This window comes from Perissodus microlepis, chromosome 18, assembly GCF_051167445.1.
Source record: "Perissodus microlepis isolate ML-2025 ecotype Zambia chromosome 18, ASM5116744v1, whole genome shotgun sequence".
Taxonomy (NCBI): domain Eukaryota; kingdom Metazoa; phylum Chordata; class Actinopteri; order Cichliformes; family Cichlidae; genus Perissodus; species Perissodus microlepis.
Window position 1 is genome coordinate 14,053,646 of NC_140478.1, and position 21,251 is coordinate 14,074,896.

The 21,251-nt window shown below is 38.8% G+C and overlaps 1 protein-coding gene across 2 annotated transcripts in view; it reads left to right on the forward strand.

The window, feature by feature from the left end:
• LOC146367513 (myomegalin) overlaps positions 1-21,251 on the forward strand; it is a 53,896-nt gene that overhangs the window by 4,645 nt on the left and 28,000 nt on the right. The window contains exons 4-9 of one of the 2 annotated variants that reach the window (XM_084911480.1): positions 6,533-6,643; positions 15,062-15,138; positions 18,442-18,565; positions 18,661-18,815; positions 18,897-19,053; positions 20,671-20,724. In XM_084911480.1, the coding sequence (XP_084767606.1) occupies positions 6,533-6,643; positions 15,062-15,138; positions 18,442-18,565; positions 18,661-18,815; positions 18,897-19,053; positions 20,671-20,724 (678 nt within the window). Of the gene's footprint in view, positions 1-6,121; positions 6,644-15,061; positions 15,139-18,441; positions 18,566-18,660; positions 18,816-18,896; positions 19,054-20,670; positions 20,725-21,251 lie in introns of those variants that run through there. The other variant, XM_084911481.1, reaches the window with a different exon arrangement.

Below are 21,251 nucleotides of genomic sequence, written 5' to 3' on the forward strand. Positions count from 1 at the left end.
TATTTCTAATTTTAGAGATGTTGCGCAAATGGAAGAAAGCAGTCTTACATATTTGTTTAATATGTGCGTTGAAGGACATGTCCTGGTCAAAAATGACTCCAAGGTTCCTCACAGCGTTACTGGAGGCCAAGGTAATGCCATCCAGAGTAAGAATCTGGTTAGATACCATATTTCTAAGATTTTCAGGGCCGAGTACAATAACCTCAGTTTTATCTGAATTAAGAAGCAGAAAGTTAGCGGCCATCCAGGTCTTTATGTCTTTAAGACATTCCTGCAGTTTAACTAATTGGTGTGTGTTATCTGGCTTCATGGACAGATAGAGCTGGGTGTCATCTGCATAGCAGTGAAAATGTATGCTATGTCTTCTAATGATGCTGCCTAAGGGAAGCATGTATAATGTAAACAGAATTGGTCCTAGCACTGAACCCTGTGGAACTCCATAATTAACCTTAGTGTGTGAAGAGGACTCTCCATTTACATGCACAAATTGGAGTCTATTAGATAGATATGATACAAACCACTGCAGTGCAGTACCTGTAATACCTACAGCATGTTCTAATCGCTCTAATAGGATATTATGGTCAACAGTATCGAACGCTGCACTGAGGTCTAGCAGGACAAGCACAGAGATGAGTCCACTGTCAGAGGCCATAAGAAGATCATTTGTAACCTTCACTAAAGCTGTTTCTGTGCTGTGATGAGCTCTGAAACCTGACTGAAACTCTTCAAATAAACCATTCCTCTGCAGATGATCTGTTAGCTGTTTGACAACTACTCTTTCAAGGATTTTTGATATGAAAGGAAGGTTGGAGATTGGCCTATAATTAGCTAAGACTGCTGGGTCTAGAGATGGCTTTTTGAGTAAAGGTTTAACTACAGCCAGCTTGAAGGCCTGTGGTACATAGCCGACCATTAGAGATAGGTTGATCATATTTAAGATCGAAGAATTAATTAGTGGCAGGACTTCTTTGAGCAGTTTTGTAGGAATGGGGTCTAAAAGACACGTTGATGGTTTGGAGGAAGTAATTATTGAAGTTAACTCAGAAAGATCAATTGGAGAAAAAGAGTCTAACTTAACATCAATGGTACTAAGAGTAGCTGTAGATAATATTACATCTGTGGGATGATTACTGGTAATTTTTTCTCTAATGATAAAAATTTTATTTGTGAAGAAGTTCATGAAGTCATTACTAGTTAACGTTAAAGGGATGGTTGGCTCAACAGAGCTCTGACTGTTTGTCAGCCTGGCTACAGTGCTGAAGAGAAACTTGGGGTTGTTCTTATTTTCTTCAATCAGTGATGAATAGTAAGATGTTCTGGCTTTGCGGAGGGCTTTCTTATAAAGCAGCAAACTATTTCTCCAGGCTAAATGATGATCCTCTAAATTTGTGACACGCCATTTCCTCTCCAGAGTACGAGTCATCTGCTTTAGGGTACGTGTTTGAGAATTATACCACGGAGTCAGGTACTTCTGATTAGAGACCTTAGTTTTCACTGGAGCTACAGTATCCAGAGTCGTACGTAGTGAGGAGGTGAAATTATTAACAAGATAATCGACCTCTGTTGGGGTAGCGTTCAGATAGCTGCTCTGCTCTGTGTTGGTACAGGGCATTGAAGATGATAACAGTGGGTGGATTATATTCTTAAACTTAGTTACAGCGCTTTCAGAAAGACATCTACTTTGATAAAATCTACTCTCCACCGCTGTGTAATCAATTATTGTAAATGTAAATGTTATCAGGAAATGATCAGACAGGAGAGGGTTTTCAGGAAACACTGTTAAATGTTCAGTTTCTATGCCATATGTTAAAACAAGATCTGGAGTGTGATTAAAGTGGTGGGTGGGTTCTTTTACATTTTGAGAGAAACCAATTGAGTCTAATAACAGACTAAATGCCATGTTGAGGCTGTCATTTTTAGCATCTACATGGATGTTAAAATCACCCACAATAATTATTTTATTTGAGCTCAGAACTAAATTAGATATAAAGTCTGAGAAATCAGACAGAAACTCTGTGTAAGGCCCAGGTGGACGATAGATGATAACAAGTAAGACTGGTTTCTGAGTTTCACAGCTGGGGTGGACAATGTTAAGCATCAGGCTTTCAAATGAATTAAAAGTCTGTCTTGGTCTTTCATTAATTAATAGGCTGGTGTGAAAAATTGCTGCCACACCGCCCCCTCGGCCTGTGCTTCGAGGTTTCTGGTAGTTAGAATGACTCGGGGGTGTTGATTCATTTAAACTAACATAATCATCCTGCTGCAACCAGGTTTCTGTAAGGCAGAGTAAATCAATTTGTTGATCAATTATTAAGTCATGTACTAACAGAGACTTGGAGGAGAGAGACCTAATATTTAATAATCCACATTTCACTGTTTTACTCTTTGGTTCAGATGTGGATACTGTACTGTTCTTTCTTTGTAATTGTTTATGTTTAAGTTGTTTGTTGCTGGTTTTTAGTTTGTTTTTTGTCTTTTTGGAAGCTGACACAGTCTCTATGGAGATGGGTTTTTGGGGGGGTAGCAGGAGGAGAGAAGCTGCAGAGAGGCGTGTAAGACTGCAACTCTGCTTCCTGGTCCCAACTCTGGATAGTCATATTTTGGGGGGTTTAATAAATTTGTCCATATTTCTAGAAATGAGAGCTGCTCCATCCAAAGTGGGATGGATGCCGTCTCTCCTAACAAGACCAGGTTTCCTCCAGAAGGTTTGCCAATTATCTATGAAGCCCACATCGTTTCTGGGACACCACTCAGACAGCCAGCAATTTAAGGAGAACATGCGGCTAAACATGTCACTCCTGGTCTGATTGGGGAGGGGACCAGAGAAAACTACAGAGTCCGACATTGTTTTAGCAAAGTTGCACATCGATTCAATATTGATTTTAGTGACCTCCGATTGGCGTAACCGGGTGTCATTACTGCTGACGTGAATTATGATTTTACTGAATTTACGTTTACCCTTAGCCAGCAGTTTTAAATTTCCTTCAATGTCGCCTGCTCTGGCCCCTGGAAGACAATTGACTATGGTTGCCGGTGTCTCTAGCTTCACATGTCTGAGAACAGAATCACCAATTACCAGAGTTTGACCCCCGGCGGGTGTGTCACCAAGTGGGGAAAAACGGTTAGACACATGAACGGGTTGGTGGTGTACCTGGGGCTTCTGTTTAGGACTATGCTTCATTACTCCAAATTACTCCAAGAGCACGTCAACATCTGAAATCATCTTGATGATCCCCAAAACTTTTGGAAAAATATTCTTTGGACTGACGAGACAAAAGTTGAACTTTTTGGAAGTTTTGAGTCCCGTTAAAGCTGCATAAAACTAAAGAGCATTTCACAGAAAGAAAATCATACCAGCATTCAAACATGGATGTGTTAGTGTGATGGTTGGGGGCTGCTTTGCTGCTTCAGGACCTGGATGACTTGCTGTAATTGATGCAACTATGAATCGCCTCTCTACCAGAAAATCCTAAAGGAGACTGTATGGGCCACCAGGTCATGCCCTGAAGCTCAAGCACACTTGGGTTATGCAGCAGGACAATGATCTGCAACACACCAGCCAGTCCACCTCTAAATGGCTTAAAAATAATCAAATGAAGTTTTTGAAGGGACCTAGTAAAAGTCTCGACTTAAATAAGATTGAGATCCTTTGGCATGACCTTAAACAGACTGTTCATGCTGGAAAACCCTCTATTGTGGCTGAATTAAAAGAATTCTGCAAGTAAGAGTGGGGCTAAAATTCCTCCACAGTATTGTGAAAGACTCATTGTCAGGTATCACAAACACTTGATTGCAATTGTTGTTGCACAACTAGTTTATTAGGGTTGGGGAGCGATTACTTTTGGATAGGATACCTAGGGTACGTTTGGATAGCTTAATTAAAACTTGTATTTTGTATTTATTCAGGATATCTTTGTCTAATACTGAAATTTGTTTGATGATCTGAAACATTTAAGTGTGACAAATATGCCAAAAACTATGAAAGTAGAAAGGGGGGAAATACTTTTCCACAGCACTGTACATGCCTCCATATGCAAGTCTTGCCCTAGAAGATAACAAATCAGCACAGGGAACCCATAATGCTTAACTGTTAGTGCATACCTGGTCTCACAGAAAATATGAAATGATATCAATTCTGAGAAAGTAAAATCAGACAAAAATCATCGGTATTTAAAAGAAATGGGAGAAAATTCATGTCCAGCAACACAAATTATTTCATTAAACCTTGTGACTGTTTCTGAACTGCATGTTAGAGCAATCATTTGCTCTTTTTTACTTTTTATTTGGGGTGCCAGTGCAAATAATACAGTATATCGCTCATTTGCAATGTACCCAATAATAACATCAGCAACCTAAATTCTTCTACTACTATATTCAATTAAAGAGACTGTTATAGACCAATAAACTGATCCCCAGGTTCTCCACAGTATATGACACCTCCGTGCTTGTCTCTAAAAATGTGTGTTTTTGGACATGCACTTTATAAGAATAAAACCTGCTGGAGGAGCTGATAAGCCCAGTTAAAATGGGATCAGGGACCAAACAGTCACGAGAGCTGACTGTTTGGAGAGAGTGTGGCCGGCACATTTACACCAAACAGCACTTCAAACAACATAGTGCAGAGTTATATATATACACACACCATAAATCCAATTTATTTCTCTTTGATGAAGAGTGGACACGTGTGTGATTATTTTTGAGGATGCGACTATATTGTGTGCAGAGTTTAAATGTAGAGGTAGATGATGTCATTCCTGATGTTACGTGGAGACCCTGCTTGGCGCCCAGCCTATCTTTGCTCTGAATTATTTAGCAACAGCATGTAACCTGACACTATAATGGACACACTCACTGAAAGCATCATGAACTAAAAATGATCTAATTGTCCTGTCTGTGTCTCTGTATTATCCAATCTTTTCACACTTGGTTTCAGCTTAAGCTTGTATTGTTAGGATATGTAGAACCTGTTTTTCCTTTTTCACTCTTGAGTTCAATTCTTTCAGTTTGCTAGTTTCTCTGAGGGACATTCGGGGATTCTCCACAGTGAGATTGAGAACAGCTACCTATTAATAGCACTGTGGCTCACTGCTCCCAGGTTTCCTATTTCTTTAACTTCTTCCCACTCACCTGCCTGTTTCACTCCCACCAGTGTCTCTCAACTTCATTCCCAGAGCTGATTGTGTAGCTATCACAGGCTATGGTAAAATCAGGGTGGGCTAATCCATCTTCAACATCATTATTAGTGTAAGAGGAGAAAAAAAATGACAGCAAGGTTCCAAAAGATGCAAAACAACATTAGCATCGACATATACTCATATGTGTTGCTTCCAGTCAGCCATATGTCCCATATTTGCTTTTCCTGTAGCTCACTAAAAGAGCTTTAGGAAGAGCTATTTAGCTAATTATTGTTAACTGGCTTTAGCTGTTTGCTAACTTTGTTTGCACTTTAGTGCTGAAAGGAAGAATGGATTTTTCTGTTGTTGTTTTCTTTATCTGAAATGTCTCCTGCTTCTGCCACAAACTGACATTTCTGTCAAAACCATAAATAAAAAATACATTTTCTAATAATGCAAGAGGCTAAAAGAGCTAACGCTACTGCTAATTTTCCCTACTGGCTTCTACATTTGACTCACCTGAATGTTTAGGTTAAGACAATCTGTACCCTGAGTAAGATATTGAAGATAATATTTATATACTATTTTTAGGAAAAGGAGCTTTAGAAAAAACCCAGAATGGGATATGACAGGTAAGTTAAACTACAGCAAAGATAAATAAAAAATAAAGCAGGTGTTATAGAGAAATTGTCATATCCCAAGTTCAACAGCGACCGATTTTGACAGTGGTTTGAATCCATACAGAAAAACAATGCAGACAAAAAGAAAAGCTCAGAAAGTGCCTCACATCTCATCCCCTCCCCTCCTTTTTTTTTTTTTTTTTTTTTTTTTTTAACAGAGGTGTGAGATTTCCTTTCATATCACAAGTAACTGTTAGTCTTTTTGACTCCCTCCTCCCCTCCCCTCCTCTCTCTTTCCTCCCATCTCCCGTGGCAGTCTGGGATTCCAGACATGTCTCCCCCCAGTAAGATAAGCTCCTGTCCCCTTCCTGTGCAGACCACAACACACCATGGAGCTCGCACGGCTGCATCTCTGACCGCCGGGCTGCAGAGTAGCCCTCTGCACTGCAAACGCCCCTGAAAACCTCAGCGTGTGTGTGTGTGCATGTGTGTGTGAGTGTGTTAGATTTAGTATGTGTGAGTGATTTTGTAGATTGTGTCCTTATGGCCTGTTAGATGCAAGAATGACACTTTGTAAATATTCTTCTTTTTCTTTTTGAGGAAGGCATATCTGTCAGTTCCTGGACTCTAACAAAAGGGCATGCTTAAGAGCTGCTGTCCTTTGAAATGGATTCCTTTTCTCCATGACATGGAGAAGTCGAGGACAGCTATTCATTTCTGATCTATGATGGACATCATGTCAAGCAGTGTGGATGCGCTTTGACAGTCATGTCTAACGGTTACCGTACTTTATCACAGCACCTGAATGACCTGAAGAAGGAGAACTTCAGCCTCAAGCTCCGCATCTACTTCCTGGAGGAGAGGATCCAGCAGAAGTATGAGGAGAGCAGTGAAGATGTCTACCGCACGGTGAGTGGGACAGCTCTCTAATTATTAGGAAAGTAGTGGCAAACTACTTGACTTTTGGTGATAGCTGATTTTGTGTCTACAGTTAATTAAATGAATTTATTCATTTATCAGTCACATGTGGTGACTGTCATAAACCATTGCTTTACTGAGACATGTTTGTTGATCCAGCTGTCCCACTGGTTTGGTTGAGGTGATGGGACTTTACCAAGTGCGTGTTACAAGACATGGCTGCCCAGCGAAACACTAACCTCCAACTACCTCTTTTTGTAGTATTTTTAATGCAGTACATGTTTCTGGCTGGTTTGGCTGGCTTCTCTTTTCCTATCTGGGGTGCTTCATACTGGCATTTGGGGTTTTGTGCCCATTGGTTGATTCACAGCACAGAAACACTCAGACACATCCAAGGCTGCATAAACATGTAGAACAACACCACAATGTCAGAAAATAGCTTATAATAAAAATCAAATGACTCCTGTCATGAAAAAATATTTATTGGATGTGTGTGAGCTGTAAGTAAAATGTTGAAGCTTATTACTTTTTATTACAACTCAAAATGAAAGAGTAGCACAAACGTTATCAAAAGAGATATTAAATTGACATTGAAGCTCTAGTTGTGTCAGTAATAATACTAACAATAACTTGTTTTATACAGCAGTTTTCATGACAACCTGAATCTGGATACCTTATTTTATTTCACAAATACATTTGCATTTGTAGATACTGTAAAGGTTTATGTTTTATATGGATACATTGTAGATCTTATAAGATTTGTCTTATACTGTAATTTAGTTATGTAAGTAACACATTTAACATTATATAATAGAAAATGCGTATTTTATCTATAGTTAATTCTTGTAATTACATTGCTTGTAATGGCATTCATGTTTAAATCCGAGTAGGGCTGGGCCATATCATACCGTTCACGGTAATACCAGTATAATGTTGGGCAACAATAAGAAAATGAAATATCGCGATAGAATATGGGTAAAACACAACAAAGCACTATTTTTGGTAGAGCATGCTAGCGGGCCGTCGTTATTACCGTGTTGTTTGGAAAATACGGCACACTTAAAATCAATCCTTTGATTTTTCTGAAAATCGACAGTGCCCCTTATAATCCCGTGTGCCTTATGTATGAATTCTGGTTGTGTTTACTGACCTAGAAACGATTTTATGTGGTACACGGCGCTGGAAAATCTGTCAAATGTTTTAGTACGACTTTGCTAAGCTACGAACCCGCACCGCTTGATGGATTGTCGAAGCATTACGGCTATCGTAGGCAGGAGCCTCGCGGAGTGATACGTACTGTGCTTCAACATAATATCACTGTATTGTGTGTGTATAACCTCTTTTTAAGTTTTGTGGATATTATACATGGTTATGCTGAGGATATGTCGGCCAATGTCCACTGGAAATGCCTTTTGGTTAAACTGTCAGCAAGGAATTTGCATTTGCACTGTTAATTTTTTATATAACTTTAATGCACATAAAAAAACAGCTGCTTGTTTAAGTGAAAATACATTGATCTTTGGGTTTTTTGCACTAATAAAGTTGTGGAGTTGTAAAGTATTTTGTCTAGTGTCAAATATATCGTCAGTTATATCGTTATCGCAAATTTTCAAATGTATATCGTGATAAATATTTTTGGGCATATCGCCCTGCTCTAAATCAGAGTATAAGATGTAAAACACATGCTTAAATTTTTTTTCTATTTGTCTTCCATTTGGATGCTCATATTGCATCTCATATTTATTTGCTCTGAACTGATTTGAAGTGCAGCAAAACAATATGCCTTATACATTAATTAAAATAATTGGTGCTTGGAACAGAGTAGCATTTATTTAGAAACTTGGTAAAGCTTCTGTCCTGGAATCAGTATTTTGGATACGTGAATTGATTCAAAACTTGAAAATGTCAATTTAGATTTACATTTGCAGTGATTGCGTAGATTGCATAGCCATAATTTTATGCAAGAGCCTGAATTTTGCAAGGATCTAGCTGATTTTAATAGGAGCAACAACAAAAAAAACAAAAAACAAAACAAATCAATTAAATTAAATTTAAAAAAAATCAGCCAACAGTATATCTTCAGATATTCTCGAAATATGGACTATGTTAAAAAGTAAAAGGATAGAGTCATAGTTTTCACACTTTCTAGAGATGTTGTTCAGATTGCTTTAACTGTATTTTCATGATCTCTGGCTTGATTAATAAAATATTAACACAACAGCACCAGTATTATGTAATACTCCAACAGACTAGGTTATTGAAGTCTGTTAGGATTCGGTGCTGCTTTAAGGGGAGAACATCTCTGGAAATGGTTTTAAAGTTGATTTTGTCCCAAGCAAAACATTTTTTATACAGAATGAAACTGTGAGAGCACAAAATAAAAGATACAGTCCACAACTAGTTAAAATATATATAGTAGGAAGGGATCCAGACAGCACATCCTCCACCAAAAACCCATAACCAGTTGTGCAGTTTTAAAGATCGTGCTCCACCTTTTAAATGTATTTACATGTAGTTTTAGTTTCATCTTGACAAACAGACAGACACAAGTGTAGCTAGAATCATAAAGCTAAATATAGTATCAGAAAAGTGGTTCTGCAGGTCACCTGTTACAGTGTCATAGTTGGAGTAATGAATGCTTGGCTTTAAATCAGTGCTATAATCAATAATTAATTTTAAGATCAACAAAATATACAGAATATATTAAAATATTAGATTTTTAAATAGATTCATTGATCGATAGTAAGAATTCTCTGCTTATCTGAGGAAAGCAAGAAACTCACAGATGTAAGTAATAATTAGTTGCAGATCTAAAAACAATGGTCTTTCTCATAGAGTCTCTATGAGGATGCTGTTTCTGTGAACATGCTGCTTTGCTCTGCTTCTAAATGTGTTTTCTGCGTCCATCTCTGCATGCAAAGTGTGCACCTACAGTAAGGTGACCCAGTTCAGCTGTTGTCTGTTTACAAAAGCCAGCTGGCGTCTCTTCATCACTTTCGCTCTCCCCTGGTTCTAATTCCTTTTTGATCACCACCGACTCTTTGATATGAGAAATTAATGGCTGCTTAATCCAGCCAAACAAGACCTGAGCGTTGGTCCTCTTATCCTCCACTATTACTGCATACCAGCAGTGATTGGGTAAACTCGATCCCATGTTGTACAGACATGCAGCTGGAGTTTAATCCGTGTGCCTCACAGGCCCCACTCCGTGTGACTAAAGGCTAATCAGTCAAAGCACTTTTTATTTGGAGACTAAATCTTTGTTCTGTGGATGCTATCCGACCTGAGCTGCTCGTGTTGAATATCATGACAGAGTGATAATGTTCCCATCTTTCCTCCGAAGCATCTCTGTGTAATACAGTACAGGCTGGCGTGTTAGTCCTGGGTACATAGTGATCTCTCTGAGAGCCCAAGAATCTCTATTTATAGAGCCGGCTTCAGTGCACTGATTTATTTATCACATGTGTCATCGTAACACGTGCTTGTATGTTTCACTTTCAGTCACATCTTAAACATATTTGAGAAACATAGTGTGGTTTAAATATGTAATAATGTGTTTAATTGTTTCTTCAAATGTTTTAGAGTCCTTACTATTTTATATGGTAAAGTTAAGAAAAAAAGCGTTTTGTGCTTTAAGTTAAGTGAACCAAGAATGGATGAGTTTAAAGCAGCCAGAAAACCCTAAATATTTACCATTGTTTGAGAGAGCCAGGTCAGCTCTGTCAACAGAACAGCTAGCAGCACAGCATTCCCACACAGAGGTACCTATACACCTGTACATCACAGCCTGTAAAATAGCTTAGCACCGTGTAACACTCCCAAGTACATGATGGGTACACGATTACAATAATTAGTAGGAAAACATGGCAATATACTACAAATATACACAGCATTTCACAGTATAATATCACAAGCAGCCAGGATCTACAAACCTAATTCCAAAAAAAGTATTTTCTGAAAAAACGAAATAAAAACAAAATGCAACTTTTTTCAAATCTCATAAACTCATATTTTATTCGCAATAGGATGTAAAAAAAAACAACAACAACAAAAAACAAATCGAATGCGTAAAGTGAAAAATTTAGCATCTTTATGAAAAATATTAGCTCGTTTGAGTTGGGACTGTGTCATCCTCTCTTCTTTTAACACCAGTCTGTAATCCGTCTGGGAACTGAGAAGACCAGCTGTCAGACTTTTGGATAGGAACATTGTCCTGTGATAGTCTGATATAAGATTCTAGTTTCTCAACTGGACTGCAGGAAAGTCAGTTCAGCACCTGGAATCTTCTCCTTTGAAGCCATGCTGTTGTAATAGATGTGGTATCCAGTTTGTCTTGCTGAAATATGCAAGGCCTTCCCGAAAAAGACTTTGTCTGGATGGGAGTTCATGCGATCTAAACCTTTATAAAGATGCACGCTTTTGAATTCAGCACTGACACCAAGCCAGACGGTCCCTCTCCTCTTCAGTCCAGAGGATGCAGCATCCATTTTTTTCCAAAACAGAATTTTTGGGAAACAGAACAGTTTTCCTCCCATTAGCAGATGGCTGCCCATCCCTGGTTTCTTCCTGTTAAAAGGGAGATTTTCTTTCCTACTGTTGCCAGTGCTTGCTCAAAGGGGGTCGTTTGATTGTTGGGGTTTTCTCTGTGTTATTAAAGGATCTCTACTTTAAAATATAAACTGCCTTGATGCGAGCATTTCTGGATCATGTTGACATGTGGCTTCTTCTTTGCATGATAGAGCTTTAACCAGCACTGTGGATGACACAGTGAACTGTGTTCACAGAAACTGATTTTGGAAAGTGTTCCTGAGTCTATGCAGTGATTTCCATGGCAGAATCATTTGTGTTTTTAATGCATGTCCTCACTGAAGGCCCAAAATCACAGGTATCCAGTACTGGTTTTTAAACCTTGTCCTTTGCGCACAGAGATTTCTCCAGATTCTCAGAATTGTTTGATTATATATTTTTCACAGATTGATGAACCTCTGTCCATCTTTACTTCTGAGAAACTCAGTCTTCTATACCACCACATACTTTTCTGACCTTTTGTTGTCCGTGTCCCAACTTTTTTGAAAAATGTTGCTGCTGTCAAACTTAGTTATCTGATATTTTTCATAGTAAAATGTTGCACTTTAAACATGTTACATTTTTTTATCTTCTATTGTAAAGAAAATATGGGCTTAAAAATTTAGATATCATTGCATTTTGTTTTTATTTATATTTTACAGAGATTCACAAATTTACTGGGTGGTAAAAATGTAGGTGGGTTTATAAGGTACATGTTAAAATTTGGATTTTAAAACATTTATTTCTATAGTTTTTTCACTGTGATGTCAAATATGTTCTTAAAATCCACAAAGAGTATTTAGTCTGGAAAAGTGTGGAACTTGGGGAAGTTATTGAAGGACCCTTAACCCTGGAGAACCCATGGGGTCAGATCCGACCCCATTGGTTTACTAGGGAAACCATGGGGTCAAATTTGACCCCATGGGTTCTCCAGGGTTAAAATTAGAATAGAATACAATAGCATAAAATAGACTAGCCCTTTATTGTCATTGTACATCTACATTGAAATTATGGATTTCTAAAGAAATTACTCATCTAAAAAGCTGTTGTCAGTATAATTAATGTTATTGATACTACCAAACCATGTAACTCTTTGGTATCAGTTAAAACAGGATGAGCAGGATAATAATTCCAAGAATTGAAGCTGAGTGATGATATGTGATAGCACATCACTATTAGCTGATCACTCCCCATGATACAGGTGTGTTCAATTTCTGTGTGGTGAGCCTGTCAAGGTTCGAAGTGCAGCCATCCCCCTACCCTTAGTTAAAAGTGGATGTGTTGCTGAGGGCCGTCAGGCCAGGAGAGGCCAAAGTAGCAGGTGCACAGTGATGGGTGGCTATATATAGAGCTGTTTGCGAGACAGTTCCTGTAAACCATGTTGTTGTCTCATGCACACGCACACACAAACACAAACATGCACACACATGGGAATACACGTTTGCTATTATCAGAGTCTTTAGACAGGCTTCATATCATCAGGAATCTGGAACCCATTTATCACATATTTATTGCATATGTTAAAGCTGCTGTTGCATGACTTAGTAACATAAGCTGAAAAGGATTGTTTATCATAAGAATTACGCTGAACAATGGCAAATCTAAAAGGTATATCTACAGTCTTTATACAGTTTTATTTTAAAACTTAAACATAGAAATATAGAAAACCCAGCTTGTTGTAGAGGTTTTTTTTAAGATAGTCATGGATTTGTTTACATTAAACAAACTTCACTCTTAAAAAAAACACTCTTTCTTTTGTTATTTTTTTCTGTTGATATGATACACTGAACATTGAAACTCATTTAGTCCGCACAGTATTTCTGCCTCTGTGGGGTCATTATTGTCACTGTCAATGGTTCTGCTCATTAGTTTCTTCATAAATCAGTTATTCATTTCCTTTATATTTCAGAAACAATGAAAAATTATTCATCACACTTTCCTGCAGTCCAGGTTTATTTCATCAATTGTCTTCAGGCTACTGCATAGGCAGTATAAAAGATAGATGTAGTGACATCATCCACTGGTTTCTGAAGTTTTGAGATGAGCGTTTCCACTGTCGCCAACTTGGTTTCAAAAAACTGGATTCAATGGGGATTGATTGACTTAATTTTGTATTTAAAATGACCGAAAACAAGTGATTGAGTCCATGAACTCATGAGTAAAGTGTTTTACAGAAGTCAGCTCAGAAACCTGTTTTCCCAAAGACTTCCAATGGCCTGGAAGCCCTCTTAAGGCTTTTTGTCAATTTTCGACCAACATTTCATTGAGTTGACCTTGAAGACTTTGATGTAACCCAAATTTTCATGGATTGTTAACACGATCTGACTCTACACCACTACAAAGTTTGAATACAAAGTTTGATCAATTCATTGAAATTCATTGAAATATTTTTGAGCTATTGTGTTTACAGACAGAATTACCCCACACATGACGTCCAGGGCCGAGGTAATAATTGTTATTTTAGATATTCAATCAGTTTTCTTTTGATCAGTAATTTGATAGTCAACTAATACTTGCAGCTCTACAGCTGCAGAGCCCTGCGGATTTAAGCACTCATAGTTCATGAATATTGGTTAGTTTCAGGGTGATTGATTTTTTTTGTGAGTATTTCTGGATACTCTTAACAGGAGAGCTCTCTAACAGCAAAGAGGAAAAGGTCAACACACGTGCTTGAAGGGGGAATAAAACTGAACATTTAAATTGCTCAGTACCGACCACTGAGAGCTGCATTTGTTCAGCCTGCAGCGGACAGACAGAGACAGACAGATAATCCGTCCTCTCTGGCTTTGCTGAGGTCAGAATGGAAAGAACGATCCCCACGATTAAATTGTCAGTCCTCTAACTCTGTGTGAGAGCTCCGATTGGCACCTAAAATGTCCCCTGTGGACCTCAGCAGGTAAACAAACTGTGGAGTTCAGCTTTTGGCCACAGCGAGCGAGTATCTGAGCTGCTCTGAATTCTCCAGCTCTAAATATACCAGCCGTGACAGCTCGGTCAGATGCTCCGCACTGATGACACACAACACCCATGAAGCCTTGATTCACTCAGCAGAGACGGGGCAATTACAGCCTGAGATGTAGTGGTTAAGGACACTGAACAAGGACCAAGACAAATGAGTGTTAAATATGTGACAGAGATTTACACAAACAGCAAATCAAATGCAGAGTGATGAAAACTTAAAAGCTTTTCCACATTTTATCATATATATATATATATATATATATATATATATATATATATATATATATATATATATATATATATCCATTCTGCACAAAAGGATCAGCCATATTTATTGCCTAATTTATTGTCTAACCACCTGCCGTTTGTGAACTCATAAAGTTTTGCATTTTGGCTGTAGCCATTTTCTTTGGATCCTAAAGTGACCATCTTTGGAACAGAGTGGGCTAAAGCTAGCAAGCTTGGGTAATAAACATAATTTTACAGACTTAAGACAGTTAAAGCGGCTTAGTGCTTAGAAGCCATAAAAGCGTGAATATTAGTCAAGGAACCACAACTGTTTTTTGTTTTCACCGCGCCGTAAATAAGAATCTAAAAAATGTCACGTTTTGCTGTAGGTACCACGGTTACTTAGCAACTGAGGCCACATGAGGAGGGTTTTATTTATTTATTCGTTGTATTAGTAGATTAACAATAATGAAGCTCAAATCAATTTTTTTATTACTGATGAAAGATTTCACATGATTTAGTTTTTATTCTTTATGCCTCACACATGTTTTATTTTTAAGATAAGGCAGAGGAGGTGGTGCACCGAGGAGTGAGCTTGTTTTAAGATAACACGATGTGTTAACTGATTATCTTGATGCTCTTCATCTGTTGCAGAACATCGAGCTGAAGGTGGAAGTAGAGAGCTTGAAGCAGGAGCTTCAGGAGAAACAGGACCTTTTGGACAAAGCCCTGTAAGTCCACAAATATTCATCAGAATTAGTTGTTAAAGTACAATAAGCTAAATACTACTAACAGATTATAACAATTAGACAGATGCAACGCCAATTGGAAACTAAAGATCAATAACAATCAAGTTGAAATATTCTTCAGACATGTTCTGTGATTATTAATCTATATTGCATTTCTTCTTCTGTGGTCTTTTCTCTTTTCTTTCACTGATGTACACGTTACCACAGCACTTGGTTAGCTTTCTTTTCTGATTTGGCTTTCATGAAGTGGTGTTCTTGCTGGATATTAACTGTAATGCTCTACATGGTCCTGTCTTAACTATGGTAACACTTCATATGACTAAAAGCTCATATGCCATGCAGCTGCTGGTAGACACACACACACACGCACACACACACACAGTAAGCCGAAGTGTAGATCATTAACCTTTATATCTGTGTTCTCATTTGCGACCACTTTATCTTGTGTCCCTGTGGAATTAAACAATTAAAGAACTGAAGGTTGGGATTTTGCTGGGATATGTTGAGATTAAATAGTGGAGTAAGAGTAACATTTAAAGCATGGGTGTCAAACATCGGGCTCAGGGACCATCAGCATGACAAAGAGCCCAATCCTGTCACGGCTGAGCAGCCATTGTGTTAGTGGAGTGGACCCAAGTGCAGACACGGAAGGAGATGGAACTGAATCTTAACAAAAAACAAGCTTTTTATATGGCCAAAAACATGAATACAAAACAAGGCAAAAATGAACCAGGGCAAAACTAAAACTAAAACCTAAACTGGGAAAAGCTAGTCTGTACAAAACTATGACAAGGAAAACATGATTCTGAGCAGGTGTATGAGAGTAACTATGACAAGAAAAACTGTGAACATGAACATAACCTGACCAGAATCATAAGGTACCTGGGATCCAACATGACATAGGGAATGGAAAACAGACACACCGACAGAGCGATACAGAGGACTTAAATACACAGGAGGGAAAAGAGGGAAGTGGAAACACCTGGGGAGACACAGCTGACACCAATGATTATGACCCAACAGGGAAAAGTAAAACTAAGCACACTGAACATAGAAACAAGACTTTCAAAATAAAACAGGAAGCATGGAGAGACATGAATTGGGACACGCAAACTTGACACAAGAGACAGAGGGAGCGAGAGAGGGAGAGGGACACAGAGGAGAGAGACACAAGGGGAAGCTACATAGACGAGGAAGAATAGAAAAAACATAAACCAGACTAAAACTCAACCAAGACAAACCAGTAATAATACTAGAACTCTACCTCAACTTAAGAATAGCACATGAATATTAACATAAGAAGTCAACAGTATAAAATAACACAAAATGCTGGATCACAGACCCAGCACCTGACAAATCCAGTGTGAAAGAAAGCATACATTTTGGAATTTTAACTACACTTCAATAGGTTTTACAACTTTTGCTCTTGGTAAAGATTTCTCAAATGGCCTTTTATAGATAGTAATTAAGGATCAGATGAACAATTCAATGCCAGAAAAGTTTCTGTTTTTTCAGTATCTACTATAGGATTTTAATGTTTTTACTATGGGTCAGACAGTACGAAAAAAAATAGGGCATTTTCTGTGAATTAACAAAAGCATTTTGTTTTATAATTAGAGGACATTCTGGGGAATGAGCTTCCAGAACTTTTCACTGTAATTATACACATTTATTTCTTAGAGAAAACAAAAAACAATCCATTCACATCCTCCTCATCCTATGGGGCAGGTGCAGAGCCCAAAAAATGGGACAAAGGTAAAACAGAGTGCAGAACTCCAGAGTCCTAATTTATTGCATGGAACGGCTTTTCGAGCCCAGCTGCTCTTCATCAGACATGAAACACCAACCATAGTATTGTTTGTCCTATATAAGAACTGATTTTTGATTGGATGTAATTGGTCATGTGACCATTCACAGGTGATTTACGAGGGTGCTGTTTGGTGTTTCATTGTCTGATGAAGAACAGTTCCTAAATAAGGAATCTGGAGTTCTGCAGCGTGTGCATTCTTTTTCTCACGCTGGCAGATTTCTTTAATTTACTGCAGTAGACGTTTTTTATTATCATGTAGAAAAACTGAGGCATACTTGTGTATTTTTTAATCATTGTTATGTCTGGTTGTACAGCATATGTTGCAACAGTTTTATGGTAGTTTAAATAGTTTACATTGTTGACCCACCAAGATTATAAAAGAGATGTGTGGGCTGTCTGAACAGCCTGAATGTCCACTTGACATAAAGGACACTTGTCCATGAGACACTTACGTTGCTCAGATGGGTTCAGAATATCCCAGTTATCTGAGCTGCTGCATGTGGTGGATAAAGTTAAAAATGTATGTAGACAGTGTCCAGAAGAAGACTCGTGGCGTCAGGGTGGCATGTGCCATTCTGGGAGCAGGAATTCTGGGATACCGCTGTTGACTCACTAAGTGATATAGAGAGATGCTTGCACAGCTGGAGTCCAAAGGAGTCAAACGTTGCATGACACACCAAATGTGCTGGCACAGAAATATAAAGTATCAGGGCGTGTGTGAGAAATTTCAGATTAAAGTTTAAATTGTTCACGTTTGGTGGACGTTTACCTTCAGCTGAGTGTGTCAGCTAAGTATTTTATCGCACACATCTGCAGGTAACAGCAGGTACAGCAAATTGACATCCTTACGATACAAGCCTCTAGTTAACGGTGAAAGTCCAGGCTACTAATAAAAGGGATACAATTCTGCTTTTCATGCACAACCCTACAAATATCAACCCTTTTATATTATGAGATCATCCCTTCTATGACAATAAACACCACGGGTGGTGTGCTACTTAATCTCTGCTATTAGTGGAAGGGGCTAAGGAAATCCCATGAGCTATGTAGCAGACAGAAAACCTATGACATCATATTATGTCTTGGCTCTCACTAATATTTCCCTCATGCTCTAAAAATGACACCCCCCGGACAACATTTAGATCTGTGTGTAAACTGCTGCTGGGGTTTTAAATCCCTTATTAAATAAGCTGCTACTCAATTCAAAGTGTAATATTAGATATTTTATTAGGCCTACATGTTTTTGCATGATAACATTTATAATATGTGTTGTAAGCCTGATTGTCTGACTGTGTTAGCATTGCAGGAGAGGGATGACTTGGATGTACCCTGCATTTTACACTATGACAGTTTATTCAATTTATTTTGACCAGATCCAAATGACCTGGTTATTGGATTCCAAACCTCATATACAGTGGGCTATGTGCTATCTGATTGATTTTGTGATTAGACTGTGATGTCCTTTTCTTCTTCAGCACAACAGCAGAGAGCCTGACCAATCACAATGAGGCAGAGCTACAGAGACGGTGTCAAGAGAGACAGCAGGAAATTGACCACATGCAGCAGGTGCTTGAGGCAAAGATTCAGCTCCTGCAGGAGGTTGGTCTGCTGCTGTAATACTGACACTTGGGGATACTCGGTGATAGTGCCCAATCTTCCCAAATCTTAACTGCTTTGGTGCATGTTTCTTTCAGGAGGCCCAGCTGGCTCGCAGCGAGGCCGAGCGAATGGCCTCGCTGGCTGGATCACAATCCCATGCTTCCCTCCTCTCCTTAGATGCCGCAATGGAGGAAATCCCAGAGGATGAAAGGCCTCCAAATATCCTGTCACCATCTAACAACAAAGACAGGTAAGAAACTACTCAGTTCTGGAGAACATGAGAAGAAATCCATCCTTCTATGTCACTGACTGGTCCTCTTTCTGCTTTCAGGTTGATAGAGGAGCTAACTAAAGAGCTTCGCACTAAGGAGGTCTGCATCACTGAGCTGTGTGGAGAGAAGACAACACTCACACTCAGGGTGGAAGAGCTGGAGGGACAAGTTCATGAGCTATCTAATTCCCTGCTGCAGAAGGACAAGGATGTTGAGGTACATATGAGTTAAATTTTACATTAAAAAAAACCTCTGAAGCCAGGTCTTAAATTTCTTACTGAAATTAAAGGAACACTTTGAAGACACATCTCAGATGGAGAAAAACATGCTGGATATCTATCATGACCTGGACTGGGTAATGTTTTAAGAATGAAAAGATGCCATGATGGAAAAGATGATAGAAATGAAAGTTATCAACCTGCAGAGGTCTGATTTCAAAGACACAGTGAAAAAGTGCAAAAATTATGTGACAGGTTCATCCTCGAAATTTTGCCAAATTTCATTACGACAACTCAAAGTGGTACTCAGTAGTTTGTTTGACCCCCAAGTGGTTGTATGCATGCCTGACAACATCAGGACATGCTCTTAATGAGATGACAGGTGGTGTCTGTGGGGCAAATCGACCCAGATCTGCACAAAGGCATCACTGAGCTCCTGGGCAGTCTGAAGTGCAACCCGGCAGCATCATATGGACCAAAGCATAATGTCCCAGAGGTGGTCTACTGGATTTAGATCACGTGAGTGTGGGGGCCAGTCAAGCGGATCAATTCCTTCATCTTCCAGGAACTGCCTGCATACCCTCACCACATGAGACAGGGCATTGTCGTGCACCGGTAGGAACCCAAGACCCACTACACCAGCGTAGGGCCTGACAATGGGTACAAGGATTTCATCAATACCTAATGGCAGTCAGGGGGCCGTTGTAGAGGCCACACCAGTGGCCTGCTAGAAGTCTTTTTCTAGCTCTGACAGTGCTCATCCCATTTCTCCTTGCACAAAGGAGCAGATACCAGTCCTGCTGATTGGTTGACCTTCTACAGCCCTGTGCAGCTCTCCTAGAATAACTGTATATCTCCTGCATGCTCCTGAGACTGTGCTGAGAGACACAGCAAACCTTCCATCCTGGAGGTGTCCAGGTATCACCTTATGTTACTGACTTTAGCCAATGCAAAACTAGTGATAAACGTCAGAAAAGATGATGTCAGTGGCCTCCACCTGTAAAATCATTTGGGGGCGGGTGTCTCATTGTTGTCCCTCTAGTGCAATTATGGTTAATTCCATTAAGACCAAAGGAATTGAAACTGCTTAACAACCCCTCTGTTACTTAAATGACCACATCAATATCCTAGAAGCTTAACTGAGTTGATGATTTATGCTGATTAAAATGTGTTCCTTTATTTTATTACATTTTTTTTAGGTATTTTTGGAGCAGTATATTATATATTATATTATAATGGACCCTGAGGTGCATGTGTGAAATGCAAAACCATGGATACTTTATATAAGCCGTCTAATGTTACTGCATTCCTCTGGACCACCATGTCTCCTCTGGCCAGACTTCTGTTCTAGAAAGACATCCTTAAAGCAGCATGTGTTCATGCCTCAGCCATATTTTACCAGCTATTCATGTAGGTCGCAAGAGCTGCTGCATGCACCAAATAACACTTAAACACATGGATATGATTAAAACAGTGTCACAAATACAAAATAATATAATATAGAAATATATTAGATGCAAAATTCTCCTTTCTTTTTTCTGTGTGTATTCCTGAATTGGCTGGAGCTATTAGTTTTTTCTCTAGATAATTTTAACCTCTCTTTTCTTTTACACAGTTCTATCAGGAGGAACTTGGTCAAGAGAGGCTGCGCATCGAGCAGGAGATGCAGGTATGTGGATTTTAGTATTTAAAATGGTGCTGCATCATTAACTTTCAGCTGTTATGTTCTATCCAAAGTGTGAGAGCGGTTTCACACAGCAGACTGAGTGAAGAATATTTTGATAGGCTCTGCCTCCTTATGGACAAGTGACACATTGCATTGATATGACTAGCACAGACACACAGCTAAATTATTTGTAGGTAAGAAGAAATGATCTATAGTATTTAAGAATTTTTACAGTGCGTACAGTGTGAGTGTGTTTGTGGTATAGGACCACATTTTACCCAATTTCATCACTGAAAAAGGTAAAATAGCAGCAAGACATCCTCATAACCAAGCTCAAAGAGCGAGCTCATAACAATATCATGAGTAAAAATAAGTAAAATACTCTGAAACTAAGCTGAAACTACATTTGTGTAGAAGAAAGGGACCATGAGGCAGAAAAAAGAAAACTATTTTGCTTTTTGAGGCTGTAATGTATAGTGTATTGCTTAAGGATTCTAGTGGTAGCGAGAGCCATCTTACTGGGGGCTTAT